Source organism: Pseudorasbora parva, chromosome 13 (assembly GCF_024679245.1).
Source record: "Pseudorasbora parva isolate DD20220531a chromosome 13, ASM2467924v1, whole genome shotgun sequence".
NCBI classification, from domain to species: Eukaryota; Metazoa; Chordata; class Actinopteri; order Cypriniformes; family Gobionidae; genus Pseudorasbora; species Pseudorasbora parva.
This window is the reverse complement of record NC_090184.1, coordinates 24,166,785-24,186,019: the sequence shown is the minus strand read 5'-3', so window position 1 is coordinate 24,186,019 and position 19,235 is coordinate 24,166,785. Positions and strand designations below refer to the sequence as shown.

Here is a 19,235-nt window from a genome sequence, read left to right as displayed (position 1 = left end):
AGGCTGCATTTATTTGTTCAAAAATACAGAAAAACTGTATTCTGAAATATTATTAAAATTTAAAATAAGCGTTTTCTATTTTAATATATTTTAAAATGCAATTTATTTGTGATGCAAAGCTGAATTTTATGCATCATTCCTCCAGTCTTCACTGTCAAATGATCCTTCAGAAATCATTCTAATATTCTGATTTGCTGCTCAAGAAACATTTATTATTATTATTATTAAAGTTTAAAACAGCTTAATATTTTTGTGAAATTTTTCGGCAGCACAATATTTTTTATCAATTTTAGTGCATCCTTCCTGAAAATTATTCATTTCTTTAAAAAAAAATCTTACTGACCACAAACTTTTGAACAGTAGTGTACACTAAATTGTATCCATCACATTTGATTAATACACATTTTAACAGACTTTATGTATTACAGTTTGATGTGAGTTTATCAATGTAAATCATTAGAAAACCAGTTTGGCTGTACATGCTTGACCTCTGGATTCATTGTTTTTAGTTCATAGGCATCTGTGTTAGTAAAAACTTAATGACATGGTCATGCTTCTTCAGAATTTTCTGTTGTGGTTAATATAATACATTGCTTGCTTTGCAGGTTAAAATAGTAAAAATGACTTATATTCTGTATTTTTGATCGTAGTTAGTATCATTCCCTTGTCATTCTGATTGAAAATGTAATCATGAAACAAATAAAGTCTGTTATCTATTGAATTCTGTCTGAGATGGTACGGCCTGATAGAGTCTAAGGCCACTGTATTTCTCATCAGGGCTTGGGTATTCTGCTCTTATCCTCCATATACAGCAACTGGGTATTACTGGAATAGCGTCTCTGGGTGTGCTGTCACCAAACCGCCATCTAATGAATTGAGCATAGGCAGCATGGCGTAGCTGAGCACCCTCTTGCAGCTCTGCTAGGGGATCCACATAAAACAAAGAGGTCTCCAGGGTGGATCGACTGACAACCAGTGTTGAAAAGAGCGGAGAGGTAGTTATGCAGCGCCCTTTTTCTGATCGACAGCACAGTTGCTCCTGCAGGATGTCTGAAGGCCGGCAGCAGCCACACTGACACCAGGCCGGACACCCAGACTGTGACGTCTCCAGTAATGGTGTTTCTGTGCTCTGTCCGCTACGCCGCCGTCTGGGAAGGTCTTCATCTACCATAAGCCCAGCACTCTTGCCATTTTGTACCGGCTCGCTTCTGCTTTGGCCACACTGCAGAACACTCATCAGAGTCTTCATGCTCGCCAAATCATTCTGATAGAGAAGAGACCAGGGCTATTAAAGTTAACTAAGGGTATGTTTACACAACATATGTACTAAAAAAGTTTTTCCTTTTGCGTTTTATTGTTTACAGACGTAATATTGTCAAAACGATCCCTGTTCACATGGATCGGCAAAAACGATTAAAAACACTGTATTATGCATCCAGGCCAGTAGTTGGCGATGTCACTTCGAAGAAAAAAACTCCACGTATAGACTGAACACTTAATGTACATGAAGTATCGTTTTCAAAAAATCATGTTTTTGTAATTTGCAAAAAGTTTTTAAAAGTATGCATTTTCAGGCCTCCAAAATGCCTGTCGCGGAAATATATGGTTAAAAGTTTTCCATTTTTAATTGAAAATGATATTGTGTAAACAGCCCCTAAACTAAATTAAAACATTTTTTAAAAAAAAATGAAATAACTGAAATAAATTTAAGAAATTATAAAGAAGTATTTATTTTATTTCAGCTAGTTGGAGGCAACTAACTGAAACAAACATAAAATTAAAATATACAGACATTAAAAAACTAATTCTAATAAAAATAAAAATAAATCTTTAAATAAAATTAGAACGTAATTAAAAAAAAAAAAAAAATTCAAAATTATTTAAACGAATAACATTAATTCAATAGTCTGACCAAAAAAATGAAAATCATAATTTACTTACCCTAACCAAATTAAACTTTTTTTTTTTTTTTTTTTTACAAAAAAAACCCTAGAAAAATTAACAAATTTTATACAATTATCAGTATATACAGTCCATTGTATTGACTCATAAAACACTTGTCAGCATGTTTTGCGTAATGGTACATGCTGCTTGCTGATCATTTTCACAATTTTATAAAACGAATGCAACCCAATGTAAAAGATTCACTGATGGTGCACAGGATTTTGTCATTTACAATTTTACAATATTGTTGCTTAAATAACAGGTTCACCAAAACCTTTTTCAACTGATGACAGAACTTAATTTTTTTGGGTGACTTAATTTTTTTGGGTGACCAGTAAATGAATGCTTGTTGTGAAATCTTTAATAAAGATTTCACAACAAGCATTCATTTACTGGCAGGTGTCTGACAATATAATATGGGGATCTTACTTTGCGCTGATGAAAGGAAAGGGGTTTCGTCTCCTGTAGTCTTTTCTTTCTGGATTTTTTCACCACCCTTAACTTGTCCTCATCCACAAATGACACACAAAGGAAGCACTGCAACAGACACATTAGTACAAGCTAGATTCATACATACAGAATCCCAGTTAAAGCTTGTATAAACTATTAACATTGTAAAAAAAAAAAATCTGCCACACAACAAAGCGAGTTTTTAATGCGTATTCACCTCTTCTCGGTCCTGAATGGCCTCAAACTTCCTCTCAGTGTAGGTCTGCTTTGCCTCTTTGGAGTAACAGCCAGTCCCAATAAGCCAGTCCAGGAATACAGTTGTCTAAAGAAAACTGAATTATAAATATTGTAATATATAAGTATACTTTATTAAGTCAAACTCTTTTTTTCGCCAACTGAAGGCTTAGGGTTACTCACGAGAGCATAATATGAGAGCGTGGAGCCAATGTAGATGATTAGCTGAATGATGCTGAACTTTCCAGCCTGTGAAGAATATAGAGAACTCTTTGTGTGTTAAAATATAAAGAACTCCTGCAAAGTTATGACAATATGATCTCACCTTCCCAAACACCATCACATCAAACCTAATGCCATACATTTTAAAGAGCGTTCTCTGCTCCACACCGTTCACTGTAGAGTATCTCGCAAACCTACAAAAAATAATATCTTTAGGAAAGGGCAGTGGAAGAGTTCACAAACTTTTCAGTTTGATTTTCAGTTGTTCACACCTGAAGTTGAGCCCAGGGTACAGGGTTCGGTTGCTTTCTTTTTCATCCAAGCGACGGAATGAGTATTTGGGCAGACAGCTGTGAAAGATGCGGTTCAGGTCACAGTCCCAGTTGATCTGGATCCCAATCACACCACCCTGTGAAACAGATACTACCAGCAATGAAAAATGGACAAGGGAAATACACTACTGTTCATAAGTTACTTTGAGGTCAGCAATATTTTTTGGTAACACTTTCTTTGAAGACCATGCTTATAATTAATTACTCAATTCATACTTTTTAATAATTAAGTATTACTATTTTATAAACATATTTATAGAGACTCATTAAGACGTGTACTACATTATAAAAAAACTATAATTACATTCATAAATCAATTTTAAACTGATTTATAAGTATTAATTAGTTAGTAGTATGGTTCCATGAATGTACTGTATTTATAAAGATGCAACCTGCATTGCTATAACGTTATAATGACTTTTTAGTAATTCAGATTTAATTCTGTCAAATACCAAGTGAATATATTGTTATTAATAGCTATGTTGTGTTCTTATAAATACTTATTGTGAGTAATAATACAGTTACTAACCTCTATAAATGCATCATTGATGGCATTAAGTAAAGAAAACATAGGACGCAATTTTCCTTAAGTAAATGTTAAGAAATCTTGATGATGTGCTAATTATGCATTTTACGTTGTTTACTTGTAAATGTAACTAATGAATTATTGTAATAAAATAATGGGGGAAAAAACTAAAATCATTAATACTTACTATCTGTACTATTTTATCATTTAGAAATCAGTGTATAATGGATTATGAGCATGCACATTGACAAATCAAATGAAAGAAATAATTATAAAAAATAATATATAAATGTAACTATAACTGCAATCTTATTATGCACTTCAGTTCTTAATGAATCTGTATACATATATTTATAGAATGGCAATACTATAATATAGAAATTAGTATAAATAGGGCTATAATTAATTTACAAATGGGCATCATAGCCTTTTTTTAAATTAATACTTTTAATTAGTAAGGATGCATTAAATTGATCAAAATGGACAGTAAAGACTTGTAAAATGTTACATAAGATTTCTATTTTAAATAAATGCTGTTCTTCTGAACTTTTTAGTCATCTGAAAATCCTGAAAATGTTTATCAGTTTCCATAAAAATATTAAAAATATGTTTTTTAGCATTGATAATAATATGAAATGTTTCTTAAGCACCAAATCAGCATATTAGAATGATATCTGAAGGTTCATGCGACCAGGGTTACTAACAAAAAGTAACATTAACTAAAACAAAATTACTTTTACCTTATGCATTATTACTTTATTTCAGCTAGTTGCCAAAGCAATATTTTTATTTTTATTTACTTTCCTCTGCGAGCCTCAAAGTACCCCCAAAAAATAAAGCAATAAATATATATATAGACATTTAAAAAAACATTATTAATAAAAAAAAATCTAATTAAAAAGAATGTTAACAAAAACTGAAATAACACTGCATGTGCCACTTAAGACTGGAGTAATGTCAGCTTTGCCATCATAGGAATAAATTACATTTTAAAATACATTAGAAAAGCAAACAGTTACTTTAAATAGTACAAATATTTCACAATATTGCTGTTTTGATCAGATAAATGCAGCCTTTTTTAGAGACTTTTACCTCCACTGCCATCTCTGAAAAGTTCTCCTTGGCCTCATTAACCATGTCTCCCAAACGGAAAACCGGGCAGTACGGATTTTTGTACTTGTTATAGATGCAGCCTTTAAGGTCAGTGTCCTTCATTTCAGGGAGGATGTTTCTTCTAAGAAAAAATAGATAAATTGATGCCAACATTATCAATTACTGTGGGCTTCCTTCAGGCTAGCATTTACTTCAAATATGGCTAACAGTTCACATATGCTTATAGAATGTTAATGCACCAACATTTGTGCTATAAATGCTGTACAACTACTGTACAACTTATGTACTACCTTATGTAATTAAAGGCTGGAAATCTGATGTTATTCTTGATCATCACAGTGAAATTTTCTGCAGATGCTAAAAGAGCAGGTCTGGGGAAACAGAAATGAAAGCCTGACATAAGAAAACATCCGTAAACAGATATTCAGTTTATGTAAAAATGGCAAATAAAAGTGCATGTTCCTCAAACAGGTTCCTCAAAGGTTTCTATGGCAGCACTGGGAAGTCTGAAATGTATTGCCAGCTGTTTTACTTGTTAAGCAGAATTTCTCTATTGCCAAATAGATTTGCTTCCCAGTACGTGTTTTGTAAGTAAGTTTTATTGCACATTACAGAACCTGGGATTCCTCTTGTTCTCAATGGGGCACCAAGTTGTAACTTCACATGTTTTCCTAAGTATGTCCATCTTCACACAGGCACCTGTTTGAATACCTTAGAGACAAACACAGGAACAGATCTCAGCTCATGATAAGGCTTCAGATAATAGTTTAGGCTTTCACTGAAAAAATACAGCTTGTTTTAGAAATATTAAAATATTTTTAAAAATGACTGACTGATTGATTGATTGATTGATTGATTGATTGATTGATTGATTGATTGATTGATTGATTGATTGATTGATTGATTGATTGATTGATTGATTGATTGATTGATTGATTGATTGATTGTTTGGTCTGGCATTGAAATATTTTCTCTAAAGCTGCATAACAAATCCAGAGCCATACAGGACACAAATTACATCTCCATTACCATGGCTATGTTGGTCAGAAAACCCTTTCTCGCAGTCTTTGTCTGTTCGACACTGTTTTCCATGTGGTAAGACCTGAAGTAGAACATAGGAACATCTGTTGAATGGATTGAATTCGGACAGTGGAGAGCAAATCATCACTTAATATAATGGGCCACAATGGAAATAAATATTCAAGACTTGAGAAATAACTCCACTTACCTCAGGGCAATTACCTTGTTTTTGGTTCTTTGTGACTATGACATTTGTTGCAACAAAGAAAGAGTTTTTTCCCTACCAAAATAAAAAAAAGAACAACCTTTCATTACTTATTGCATTATATTAAAGTGTTATTGAAATTCAAGCCAAAATGTGCATAAGACCTTTCTTATTTTTTGTGGTATGAAAATGTATAATAAATGGTGGTAGTGTTACCTGAGATGGTCCACTGTAGTCCACCACATCCCACACAACTTGTCCAATGTCTGGTATAGATATATTTGCCACTCCCTTCACCTTTGTGGTGACTGAACTGACTACTAGATCATACTCTTGATATTCTTTATTCCATAGCATCATGATGCTGAAGAGTAAAGATATAAGACTGACTTAGGACTGCAAACGAAGAGTCTAATTTTCGTCAGTACATCATAACACGTGTAAATGCCACTATAGACTAGGTCGATTTTCAGATAATGTGACACCCTCAGGCATTTTTGAGTAAAAGTTGGCAAACAGACTTTTTTAGGGCTATTTTTTAAGCTGAATCCATTTTTGCTGTTTGCCAAGCTGTATCTCTTATTTGAAACTAAGTAGAGCGCAAATTCCGAGATGACCTCTAAAATGTCAGGAAATTCCATTTTTTAAATCTTTACATCATGCGCAACACCAATTAACAGGTATAGAAAGTTTATTTAGGTGGGAATTAAGATACTTGTATGTGACAATGGTAATTGCATTATTTCTCATTGTAGTCATGAAAATTTCAGTTTTTATCCTTATTTTTCAAATGGACAAACAGAATATCTAAGTCATTTGTTTGGAGTCACATGCATACTATTGTCTTTGGATCAAAGTGTGCGAATTGAGTTTGGAGTTATCCAAGAGGTTTTTTATTCTACTTTCTATTTCTATTACTTTCTGCATTTATTTCCACACATCTTATTTTTCATCAGAATTAATTTCTATATGCAAAGAGCGACATGAACCGACACAAAATATTTTCAGTTGTGGAATTGTACCCATGAAGTTGGTCAGATTATAAGATCACCATTATGGAAGCTGTGTGCAGTTTGAAGCCTGACCGGTCAATGTCATTGGATACTTGCATTATATGCCAAGAATCCAAGAAAGATAAGCTATACAATGCGACAGAACAGGGACTTTTGACACTAAAAGCTGCTGCACAAAGTAGAGGAAAGCTTCACGATCCTCAACACATAGAAACAATTGACAGAGTGCTTCTTGTCCAGAACACAGAACAGCACGTGGTCTGGCACCGCTTCTGCTATGCGTCTTTTACTAGTAAAAGCCACATTTCCAGGCTGCAACCAAAGTCCAGTGAAAAATCTGCAGATGTGGATAAAGGTGCTGGTCCAAGCAATCCACCAACATTGACAAGGAGTTCTATTGTGACCATGAACTGGAATGCCTGCATGTTCTGCCAGGAAGTGAACTCCAAGGTTAGACTTTCCATGGTCTCAACAATGAACATGAGTGATCGAATATTGGCAGCCTCAAAATATGACCAGATCCTTTCAGTCCATCTTGCTAGCATCAGTGACCTCATTGCAGCAGAAGGAAGGTATCACACTCCGTGCTATATGACATTCCTCCGGAAAACCACGAAGACTAAAGAAAATTCCTCATCATCAGATTTAGCCATGGAATGGCTTTTTGATGAATTGACGTGTGCAGCAAAAGACGCAAACGTCTATGAACTGTCTGAGGTTTGGAAAAGATACTGTGCTTTGGCAGAAATTGGCAAGGTAACCATCCGCCCCTCTTACCTAAGCAGAAGGTCGACCTTCAGAGAGAAACTTGAACAACGGCTAAGGAATACATATGACTTCATCAACCTAGAACGGGAAATACTGCTTGTTCCAGTAGAATTTGGACATGTCCCTTTGACAACCCTGCTATCAGAACCTAAAGAACCTTCACTGATACCAAAATACACGGCCCCTGAATGGTTCATGGAATTGATCCACGTTGCATTAAAACTGAGAAGTGACATACTTGCACAACCAGCATACAAAGGTTTTGTAGTAAGCGAAGAGGAAATGATATCATGCGTTCCAGAGAGCCTCTTCATGTTCCTTCGCTTAATGTTTGGTGGACAGGGTCTCTTAGAAGTGGATCATGATGATGAAGCTACTCAAAATAAAAAAGATGACACTCAAAGTAAGATTCTTAGTGTTGCTCAAGACCTAGTGTACAATGTCAGTTGCGGTAAACACTGGACTCCCAAGCATCTTGGTCTAGCAAGCACATTGCACCAAGCTACCAGATCAAAAGAACTTGTTGAGCTGTTTCACAAGGCTGGTCATGTCATAAGCTACAACAACTTAAAACAGGTTGATACAGCTTTGGCAGAGAGCACACTTCGTACAATGGACATGGATACAGGAGCAGTGGTTCCACCAAACTTTGTACCCGACAGATTTGTGCACTTCACATGTGACAATATTGACATCAATGATAGCAGTTTCGATGGTAAAAACAGCTTTCATGCAACTCAAGTCGCTGGTTGGCAGAGAGGTCCAGAAGCAGATATGGGACTAAATGATCTCCATCCATCTACAAAGACTACTCTTCAAGTTCCTGAAATCATGGAACAACTTTCTCCAGCTGCAGTTATGACACGAAAAACAGAACCAGGATCAATTATACAAACCAACAAGGAATGGTACAATGAAGAACTCCTTGATAATCCATCGGCATGTGTAGCACTTGCCAAGGACATAGCGTTTTTCGTCAAACGGCAAGATGCAGATATTAAGACAGGTTGGACCAATTTCAATCAGAAAATCTGCACGACCAACTCAGAGGTCACAAGTATTGGCTATATGCCAATTGTACAAGCTCCCGCCCATGAACTCGACACACTCAACACAGTAATACAGAGATGCAGACACATTGCAACAGCACTTGGTCAACAACACGTGGTCCTTACAGTTGACGAAGCACTTTACTGTAAGCTTATGGAACTCAAATGGGCAAAAGATGAATATCAGGATTTTCTGATCATCAGAATGGGTGGCCTGCACACATCTCTAATCTTCCTGAAGGTGATTGGAAAACACATGCAATCGTCTGGTTTGATGCAAGCATGGATTGAAAGTGGAGTTTTTGGTCCAGGTACAGCAGAACAAGTCATCCTCGGCAAAGGAAAGTCTTACTCCAAGGCAATGCGTGCACATAAAATCACGATCCAAGCAATGTGGAGAATCCTAATGCCAAAACTCATGAACTTCATCCAAAATGAAAATCAAGCTCTGAAGCAGACACTAGAAGAGAAATCAAGCAGCGAAGACATTGAAGATCTACTCACATTCCTGGCTACCAAAGAGTTCCTTAATATTCTGTCTTCTTTTGAGAAATCAAACATGAATCCGAACTTCAGATTTTGGTGGAGCTACATGGAGATGGTGGAGATCTTGTTGATGTTTACTCGTGCTCAACGAGAAGGCAATTGGAAATTGCACTTGCATTCCTTCCAGCGAATGATTCCTTTCTTCATGACATACGGGCACACCAACTATGCTCGTTGGGGAACAATCTACATTAGCGAGATGCATCAACTCCCCCCAGAAGTCCAGGAAGAATTTGATAAAGGGAACTTTGTTGTTAAACGCACTGGCCAACCATTCAATGAAGTGGACCCTGACCAGAGTCAAGAATGGCTGAACGGCATCGGGAAAAAGAGAGGTGGAATTATAGGTATTACCAAGACCTCGTCTGCATTGAGTAGATGGGCACTCTCTTACAACCTGCGTTCTCACATTGCCAATGAAACAAGAAATGTTTATGGTCTTGTTCTTGAAGATGAATACTCACACAACGAATCTTACCAATCGAGGCAGACACAAGACAGACAGACTGAGGACAGCCTCCTGCAAACCCTTAAGTCATACAAGCTCTTCTCAGGAGAGATGTGTGATGACCTGCAGAACATTGCAACTAAAGATGTTGCCACCAAGGAAATTGAGCAAGACCTTTTGAGCGTTCAGACAAAAGGCAAGCAACAGCTGGATAAGTTCATTGAAGAAAGGCTCCTTGGTCCAGAGCCAAGAAAGGTCCAATTTCGAGATCCTCTGCCAAAACAAAAATCGCGTTCATTTGCTTCACTTTATGAAGTAACACACAAGGATTCCAAGCACAAAGGTGCTGAAAAATCCATCAAAGCAGACCGAAAAATTATGCAGAGACTAATCACAGCTTACGAAAGTGGCCGCCAGGTTAATCTTTCAGATATACTTAGCCACGAACTGTTAACTGTTCCACAAGCTTTGGCAGAGAGCAATGGAGAACTACGCTCGGGAAGCAAAGCAAATCTGTGTGATGTCCTTACTGCACAAGTAGCATGTGCTCCAAGTGTTGCAGTTGAGGACCTTGGTCCAACAGCAACACTGATCATCGATGGCCAAGCACTGGTCTGTTCAATTGGAAAACCACAGAAGGCTATTACATTTGGAGACCTTGCTGATACATTTACGTCAACTGTACTTCAATCAGGTACAGCTTTCAAAAGAATAGATGTTGTATTTGATAGGTATTATCAAACATCAATCAAATCTGGCACAAGGACAAGGCGTGGCCAAGGAATAGTGGCCATCCGTCGGCTGATTGAGAACCGAGATGTTCCACTTCCACCCAAGTGGGAAAACTTCATGGCACATCCTGAGAACAAAGCAGATTTGGCAAATTTCCTGTCACAACAACTGATTTTGAAAGCTCCTGTCAACAAGTGCATAGTTGTCTCTGGTGGTTTTACAGATGAGGAGAGGGTGGAGTCCTCTGACCCAACAGTGATTACAGAAAACCTTAGAGCTCGCCATGAAGAAGCAGACACCAGAATTGTTCTTCATTGTATGGAAAACCAATCCTCAAGCATTGTGGTTGCTGCAAGAGATACAGATGTCCTTGTCCTGCTTCTGGCCCATTTTCCTAAGATGCCCTGTTCAAAGATTTGGATGAAGGCAGGTACAGCTACAAAAAGGAAATATATCCCAATTCACTCAATTGTGGAACAACTTTTGCTTGATGACTGTGCAGTGGAAGACATCATTGCATTTCATGCCTTGACTGGTTGTGATACAACATCATACCTACTAGGACATGGGAAGAAAACATGCTGGAAAGTTTTCAAAGAACATCATCATCTGCTCACAGGCATAGGTCAAGGCGAACTGGATGATCAAACTGTGAAAGACGCTGAATTATTTGTGTGCAAGGTATATCGCACACCCAACGTAACCAGCGTGAACAAGGCAAGGGAACTCCTGTTTGTACAGTCCCGAGCTCCAGAAAGCCTACCACCAACCAGTGATGCACTGTCGTTTCACATCCGTCGAGCACATTACCAAACTGCTTTGTGGCGCCAAGCAAACAAGCGGTATCCTGTCCTTCCTCCGCCAGAGACAATGGGGTGGAGACTGGAAGATTCTACACTGCATCCCATCTTGATGTCACTTCCTCCAGTCCCAGACTACTGTTTGGAATTGATCAGCTGCAGCTGCGCCTCAAGATGTATGAGTGCACGATGTAAATGTAAAAAGTCTCGTCTGCGTTGCTCTGCTGCATGCAAGTGCAAGACAAGTGATGCAGAATGTAGCAATTGCTGAACTGAATAACATTGTTTAAATAACATGAACTGTTTTATGCCATGCAGTTCATATTTTAGTTATTATTCAGCTAATGTTATGTCCAACTTCATGAGGTATATTTAGGCCATGTTTGTAGGCCATGTTTATTTTCTGCGTTTATTTTCTTTATCTGTTCAAAGCTAATGTTAGTGGTGTGACACATTACTGTGATATGTGTTGGTAAATTGTTAAATTTCAGTCCTTAAACTTGTTTACATGGACATGTAAATGTTGAAAAGTAATAAACACTCTTAACATAAAAGGCCTTTTGCTGTCACCAGCATGATGTTGATGTTCTTACATGGACATACTCAAATACACAAAATAACAGGTCAGTGTTTACCAGAAATATTGTAAGACAGAATGACTAACTTGTTCTGACTATTCAGTTTGTGTCTTTTACTCAATAAATGCTATATCACAATAAAAACTGTTTATCTTTGAGCCAGTGCTGAGAAATTTGCTCATAATGGTGAATGAGGCGGTCATCTTGGATTTTACACTCTACTGAGTTTCACATAAGAGATACAGCTTGGCAAACAGCAAAAATGGATTCAGCATAAAAAATAACCATAGAATAGTCTATTTGCCAACTTTTACTAAAAAATGCCTGAGGATTTTTATTTAGGCACATTTTTGCGATTTCAACCTGGTCTACTATCGCTGCATGCACATGAATGAGCTCTTGTTATCAAATGATGTGGGGGCGTCAAGCATGAAAAACAGCAGAGAAAGAAAGGAATACTTACCAAATAAACATCAAGATCACTCCGTTGAAGGTCCATTTCAGAGACCCAAGTCTGACGCTCTTGATTTTGACGAGTTTTTGAGTGTCATATTCACAGAGGTTCAGTAGTATGCAAGGCATGGCGGTGAATTGGTAAACACAGGAGAAGAATGACTGCAGTCTGAGGAGTGCAGCTGTGTGGAGCAAGCGCATAACAAAAAGGTCACATGGTCAGGAAGCCAGTACTCTTTCTTGGGAAGGAGAAATACTTTTCACTGAGACAAATATAATCTTCAACTTTATATTTGTTCAGATAATGAGATATGCAACCTACATAAGAGACTTCTTTCAAAAGCAATAATCTTATACCTGCTCTAAATTTTTGTTATTTTAAAGATTATTTTTGGCAGGAATAATAATTAAAAATGCGTTGTTTTGTTTTGAGGCCACTGTGTTAGACTAAAATATGTGGTCACTGTGTTAGACTATATACTATATTACTATTTTATATTACTATACACTATATATTAGACTTATTTCTGTGATGCAAAGCTGAATTTTCAGGATCGTTACTCCAGTCTTCAGTGTCATGTGACATCCAGTCTATCACATGATCCTTCAGACAAATCATTCTAATATTCTGATTTATTATGAGAGTTGGAAACAGTTCTGCTGCCTAATATATTTGATGAATAAAAGGTTCAAAAGAACTGCATTTATTCAAAATAAAAACATATTTTAAAATAATATAAATCTCCTTTACTATCAATTTTTATAAATTTAACACGTCCTTACTGTATAAAATTATTGATTTATAATATAAAATAAAATAAAGATTGTTGTTACAAAAGATTTCTATTTTAAAAACATTTGCTTCTTTTTTTCTTCTTTTTTTTAACTTTTCATTCATCAAAGTATTACCAAAAAAAAGTATCAAAGGTTATGAAAAAATATTAAGCAGCAGAACTGTTTCCAACTTTGAAAATGAATCCTCATAGGATCATGAGACACTGAAGGCTGGAGGAAAGATCCTGAAAATTCAGCTTTGCGTCACAGAAATAAATTATAATTTAAATTATAATAAATTAAAAAACAATTATTTTAAATTGTAATAATATATCACAATATTTAATTTTTTACTGTATTTTTTATATATATATATATATATATATATATATATATATATATATATATATATATATATACGCTTTTCTTTTTTACAATATATATATATATATATATATATATATATATATATATATATATATATATATTGTAAAAAAGAAAAGCGCTATATAAATGTAATGAATTATATAATATATATAATAATTCATTACATTTATTAATATTTTTACTTTTCTAGGCACTCAGAGTGCTTTTCATAGAAGGGGGGAATCTCCTCAACCACCACCAATGTGCAGCATCCACTTGGATGATGCGACGGCAGCCATATTGCGCCAGAACGCTCACCACACACCAGCTGATTGGTGGAGAGGAGACCGAGTGATTAAGCCAATCATTATATGGGGATTATTAGGAGGCCATGATGGACAGGGGCCAATTGGCAAATTTGGCCAGGATGCCGATGTCGAAGGACATCCTGGGATTTTTAATGACTGCAGAGAGTCGGGACCTCGATTTAACATCTCATCCGAAAGATGGTGCTCTTTGACAGTACAGTGTCCCCATCACTATACTGGGGTGTTAGGACCCACACAGACCACAGGGTGAGCTGCTGGCCTCTCTAACACCTCTACCAATAGCTACCTGGTTTTCCCAGTTGGTCTCCCATCCAGGTACTTGGGCTACAGGGTGATATGGCTGCTTATATATATATAAACTTTATATTTGTTCAGATAATGAGATATACAACCTGTATATATACCACCCACGCAATAAGTCTATTTGTGAAATTTCCTCACTACAAAATATTCTACTAAGTGGTATTATAACAAAGTTGAAACAATTGGGAACAACTAAAACTCAGCCACAGGCCACCTAAAATCACAGAGCGGGGTCACCGCATGCTGAGGCACAGGGTGCGCAGAAGTCGCCAACTTTCTCCAGAGTCAATAAGAGACCTCCAAATTTTATGTGGCCTTCAGATTATCTTAAAAACAGTGGATAGACAGCTTCATGGAATGGGTTTATATGGCCGAGCAGCTGCATCCAAACCTTACATCACAAAGTGGATTGCAAAGTGCCAGATGCAGTGGTGTAAAGCATACCACCGGACTCTAGAGCAGTGGAGACGTGTTCTCTGGAGTGACGAATCATGCTTCTCTGTCTGGCAATCCGATGGACGAGTCTGGGTTTCACGGTAACCAGGAGAATTGTACTTGCCTGACTGCATTGTGCCTGCCTTGCCTGGTTATTATGAGGTGGGGTTGTTTTTCAGGGTTTGGGCTTGGCCCCATAGTTCCAATGAAAGGGACTATTAATGCTTCAGCATACCAAGACATTTTTGACAATTTCTTGCTCCCATCTTTTTGGGAACAGTTTGTGGATGGTCCCTTCCTGTTCCAACATGACTGCACAACAGTGCACAAAACAAGGTCCATAAAGACACGGATGAGTGAGTTTGGTGCGGAGGAACTTGACACCAAACAGTGGAACACTCAAGTCCCCTCATCTTGTAGGACATTTGAATAGTAAAATTGTACAGATTGCATTTTACCCTAATGTTTCCAAATTCATCTAAATAGCAAACAAACAAGGATTTGAATAGGCAAACTTTGAACACACATAACATGAGCATTCAATACTGATTGTTATATAAATGTGAAATCAAATCTTGTTGTGTACTCTTGTTGTGTAAAAGACATGCATGAGTTGTGTATATTTACCATCAGTGAACCGAAGACAATACAATAAATTCACAAGTTCTCTAGTTTTAAATTTTGTTTTGTGTAAGCTGAACTTTAATGAGCATGGTGAATTTCTCTCATTTTACCTAATTTGTGTTTTCATCATTGAGCACAGCCTGCTGATTCACTCACGCATATGCCACTTTGCATATGAGATTCATTTCGACAATGTACATCTCATCAGATCTCACTGCAGGACTCTAGTCTGGTTTGTGTGCTTCGCTCTCTGAAGAGAACACAATGACCTTCATTGGGCACGTTCTTTTTTTTGTTGCACTTGTGTTTGTTGGTGTTTCTGTAAACATATTTAACCTAATTTTTACTATACAACAGCAACTGAAGACCAGGACCATTCAGACTGTGGGTTTGATCCTAAACGTCATCTCCTTCAGCAACATTACCTTGGTACTCGCCACCTTCTCATTGGTGATGGGTGTTTTTCAGGATCCCCAAATTTGGTGCATCACTCCATATCCGTTATCTATCCGGATTCAAGTGTACCTAATGATGACTTGCAGCTTCAACAGTTTCTGGGCCATTGCATGGCTGAGTCTCTTCTACTGCATCAAAGTCGTGAGTTTTTCCTCCGAGTGCTTCCAGACCCTGAAGACCAACATCTCTTCTGTGATCAACGCGGCAGTGCTGCTGAGCTGCATTTTCTCCTTCTTGAGTTTCATTCCTCTGTTTTCACTCGACATTGTATATTCATTGGATGAAAATTACACTGTGAATGATATCGCTAACATGACCTGTCCACAGCCCTCTCTCACTATACAGATCAACCAAAATGCATACGGAGCTGCTATCATTTGTCTCCTCTGCCCGATCCCTTTGATGATCATGCTGCCGACCTCTGTCAGAATGGTCGTCCATCTGTGCGCCCACACGCTGGCACTCCAGAAGAACCAGACCCAGGTGCAAGGTTCCGACTCGTACCTCCTGGTGTGCAAACTCACCATCTCCCTGGTGGGAGTTTACCTGTCCACTCTATTACTTGTGTTTTTGTTCATCATTATTAGGTTAATCGGGGGATTTATCACCTACCACACAATAGCCAGTGCCTTTAGTTTTTACAGTGGCATGACTTCTTTACTTCTGACAGCTTCAAACAGGCATCTAAAAGACAAGCTCTGGAGTCTGTTCTGTTGTAGGATGGCACAGGAACAATCTAGCAAAAGCCAGACAGTTGAGACAGGGGATGTTTGATAAGATAAGGGCTGTTTACTAGGTGACTTGATTTATAAACAACTAACACTTTTTATTTGTAATAGTTTACTGAGTTAGATGAATACTGGTTTAATTTGTTTGAAATGCTCATGTTCTATGACTATACTATTATTGGGCTATTAGACGTCTATAAAATTTTCACTGACAGCCCAAATTTTGCTTTGTTTTAGCCTAGATGTTACGGCTGTGTTTGGATGGCTATTAGACGTATTTTAAATGCACAAATTGCTTTGATATGATTTTAGCGTCAACACCAAACACACAATATAACAATCTGCTTTTTTTTATATATATATATATATAGGCAATCACTGCAAGTTCTGTCATCTGGCACTTTAAAACAAAATCTTTAAAGCTAAGCGAATTCTGATGATGTCAATTTTTTTTTTTCATCAGCTGGAAAATGTTTTTTTAAAGGGATTTAAATGATATCGTTCCTCTGTGCCATTATCATTTTAGTTTAGTCTCTTGGTGTATTCTTTAAACATTTTACATTTTGTGGTGTATTCTTTTAAATGTAGAACAATTTATAGAAAAATAGAAAGAAAAAAAACTAGGCATATATCTTTATATATCATATATTGTGTTATATCCTTCTGGGTGTGAATGGGCTTTAATTCACATGAATTTGTCCAACCTCATAAAATATTCCCATTTTCCCATGAAACTGGTTCGTAATAACTAGAAACAAGTTAGTATTTATTTAATATAATACCAATATAAATTGTTTTAGAGTAATACAATAGATATTTTTGTCTTGGTTAAATAAATTTAGTTGTGACAAATATTATTACAATTTCCATGGATTGAATGATTGATGAATACTGTTTGTGAACATGGCCAAAGACTTTGCATAAAGACATGTTTCACTCATATGACTCATATTTCATACTGCAACTGCTGTTACAAGATTGGGATTGCACATGTGCATTGGCTTAGCCAGCCTGAAATCAGCACTTTTTAATAAACAATATTTATGAGACAGTTCATGTCAGATTTCTTGTTCAGCAAGCAGCTTTTTCAGGATTTCCCCATTCAAGTAGATATATGAGTTGGTCTTGTATGACCAAAATAGCAGCCTCGAGGTGTTGCAAATATGGCCATAGTGTGAAATAACTTTCCTTGAGAGGGATTTTAGCATGGCACCACCAGTGCCAAAGGTCATGGGTTGGACCCCAAGGAAACACACCCTGATAAATGTATGAATGATTGCATAAATGAAGGCATTTTAATATAGTGTTTTTATTTTGAATACAGTGATTTCGCTATTCTATTATTTCCTAATCCATATTTAAGCTGGTCCACCATATTACTGCACAGAAACTTGATGAAAACTATGTTTAAACATAAAACTATTAGACCATGCAAAACAGACTCAGTTAAACATTTTCTGTATCCTCAGCTTGAGAAACTCAGGTAAACCCTTGTTTTCAAAGTTTTGTGGCAGTGTATCAACATTCATTATAACCTTATGGGCTTCGTCGAAGACTTCCACACCAATCTCCTTCTTCACTCTGTCTCTCCAGGCACTCAGAGCAGGTCTGCCTTGAAACACATCCAGACCTGTACCGACCGGCTTCAAAACACACAAACAGAATGGGTCAATATGTCATGTTAAAGTTAAACATTAGGAAATCAAATGTACAGGATGTACCTGCATCATCTCCACAATGGCTACAAGATCAGCCAGAGATATTTTCTCTCCAATTATAAAGGGTCTGCTTTGCAGAAACTTCTCCTCAAATATCTTCAGAGACACATTGAGGTCCTCCAAGGCAGCATCCATTTTGTCCTTGGGCACCGGGGTGCCTGTGACCACAGGTAAGACCCCCTAGAATTGTTGGAAAATGTCAGTTACAGCACAACATCTGAGTAAGTAAACCATTTAGTCAAATATGACATATCGAGACAGTTACAAGATAATATATGTATTAGATAATAAGTAAACAGCAAAAAAAGAGGTTGCAATTTAGTCAATAAATACACAGACTCAACAAGTGACCTAATGATTAAACAGCAAATCTTACCCTGAACCAGAAGACCTTTGACCCATGAGTTCTTATGTTTGTGTGCTGCCAGGACAGAAACTCGTCGACTTGTGCACGCTTCTGCAGATCAGCTGGATACCAGTGTTCAGGAGTGTGATGTTTCGCTGCCAAGTACTGCAGTATAGCTATACTATATAAAAAGTATAAAGTCTTACTTAGTAGGCTAGGAAATTCAAGCATGTGTCAAATGTAAAAAATCAGGGAAACAACATACCTCTCTGTGAGAATAAAATCATCATCTTTGAGAACAGGTACTTTCCTTATAATGCTGACCTTGCCAAATTCCTCTCCAAAATGTTCACCTTTGTGCACAGAGAAAAACTAAATTGTTTTGATGCCTAATGCAGAACATACACAAATGCTTTTTGCATGCATGATGGAATAAGCTGATGAGTCAACAAATACTGTATATCACTGAATCAGCCAAGGCTAAATACATGATGTAAAGAAATCAGGTCAGATAAAACAGAGCAGAACTCCACAAAAGCAGCTAAAATAAAACAAAAATGAATCACCTGCAGATAAATCCACGGATTTGAACTCAAAGGGAATTTTATTTATCTTGGCAAATAGGAAGACTGAGCGGCATGGCTGGGAATGCAGATCGAGATACAGCTCCAGTGGCATTTTTACTGGGAAGTGTCCAAGAAGAGATTTCCCCGCGTCTCATCC

General features: G+C 36.9%; 3 protein-coding genes across 4 annotated transcripts; 1 reads left to right on the top strand and 2 right to left on the bottom strand.

The window, feature by feature from the left end:
- Window positions 1–16: 16 nt before the first annotated feature.
- On the bottom strand, window positions 17–12,775 carry p2rx7 (purinergic receptor P2X, ligand-gated ion channel, 7). Of its 2 annotated transcripts, XM_067413572.1 has the most exons (14): window positions 12,756–12,775; window positions 12,444–12,615; window positions 6,263–6,410; window positions 6,050–6,121; window positions 5,851–5,923; window positions 5,439–5,532; window positions 5,112–5,192; window positions 4,801–4,942; window positions 3,123–3,259; window positions 2,954–3,044; window positions 2,812–2,877; window positions 2,612–2,716; window positions 2,374–2,481; window positions 17–1,264 (listed from the first exon to the last, which is right to left on the bottom strand). In XM_067413572.1, exons 2-14 carry the CDS (start codon window positions 12,560–12,562, stop codon window positions 710–712), a joined length of 1,791 nt encoding a protein of 596 aa, XP_067269673.1. In that variant the 5' UTR covers window positions 12,563–12,615; window positions 12,756–12,775; the 3' UTR covers window positions 17–709. The 2 variants fall into 2 exon arrangements, with proteins under 2 accessions (XP_067269673.1, XP_067269674.1); XM_067413573.1 differs by lacking the exons at window positions 12,444–12,615; window positions 12,756–12,775 and having other exon boundaries at window positions 268–1,264; window positions 5,751–5,923; window positions 6,064–6,121; window positions 6,263–6,333.
- Window positions 12,776–15,528: 2,753 nt separating this feature from the next.
- LOC137038155 (taste receptor type 2 member 129-like) lies at window positions 15,529–16,494 on the top strand. The gene has a single exon (XM_067412601.1). The coding sequence runs from the start codon at window positions 15,529–15,531 to the stop codon at window positions 16,492–16,494; it is 966 nt and encodes a 321-aa protein (XP_067268702.1).
- A 1,223-nt stretch (window positions 16,495–17,717) lies between these two features.
- gstt1a (glutathione S-transferase theta 1a) lies at window positions 17,718–19,235 on the bottom strand. The gene is made up of 5 exons (XM_067412600.1): window positions 19,079–19,235; window positions 18,778–18,865; window positions 18,543–18,693; window positions 18,170–18,346; window positions 17,718–18,091 (listed from the first exon to the last, which is right to left on the bottom strand). The coding sequence occupies exons 1-5, from the start codon at window positions 19,188–19,190 to the stop codon at window positions 17,891–17,893; spliced, it is 729 nt and encodes a 242-aa protein (XP_067268701.1). The 5' UTR covers window positions 19,191–19,235; the 3' UTR covers window positions 17,718–17,890.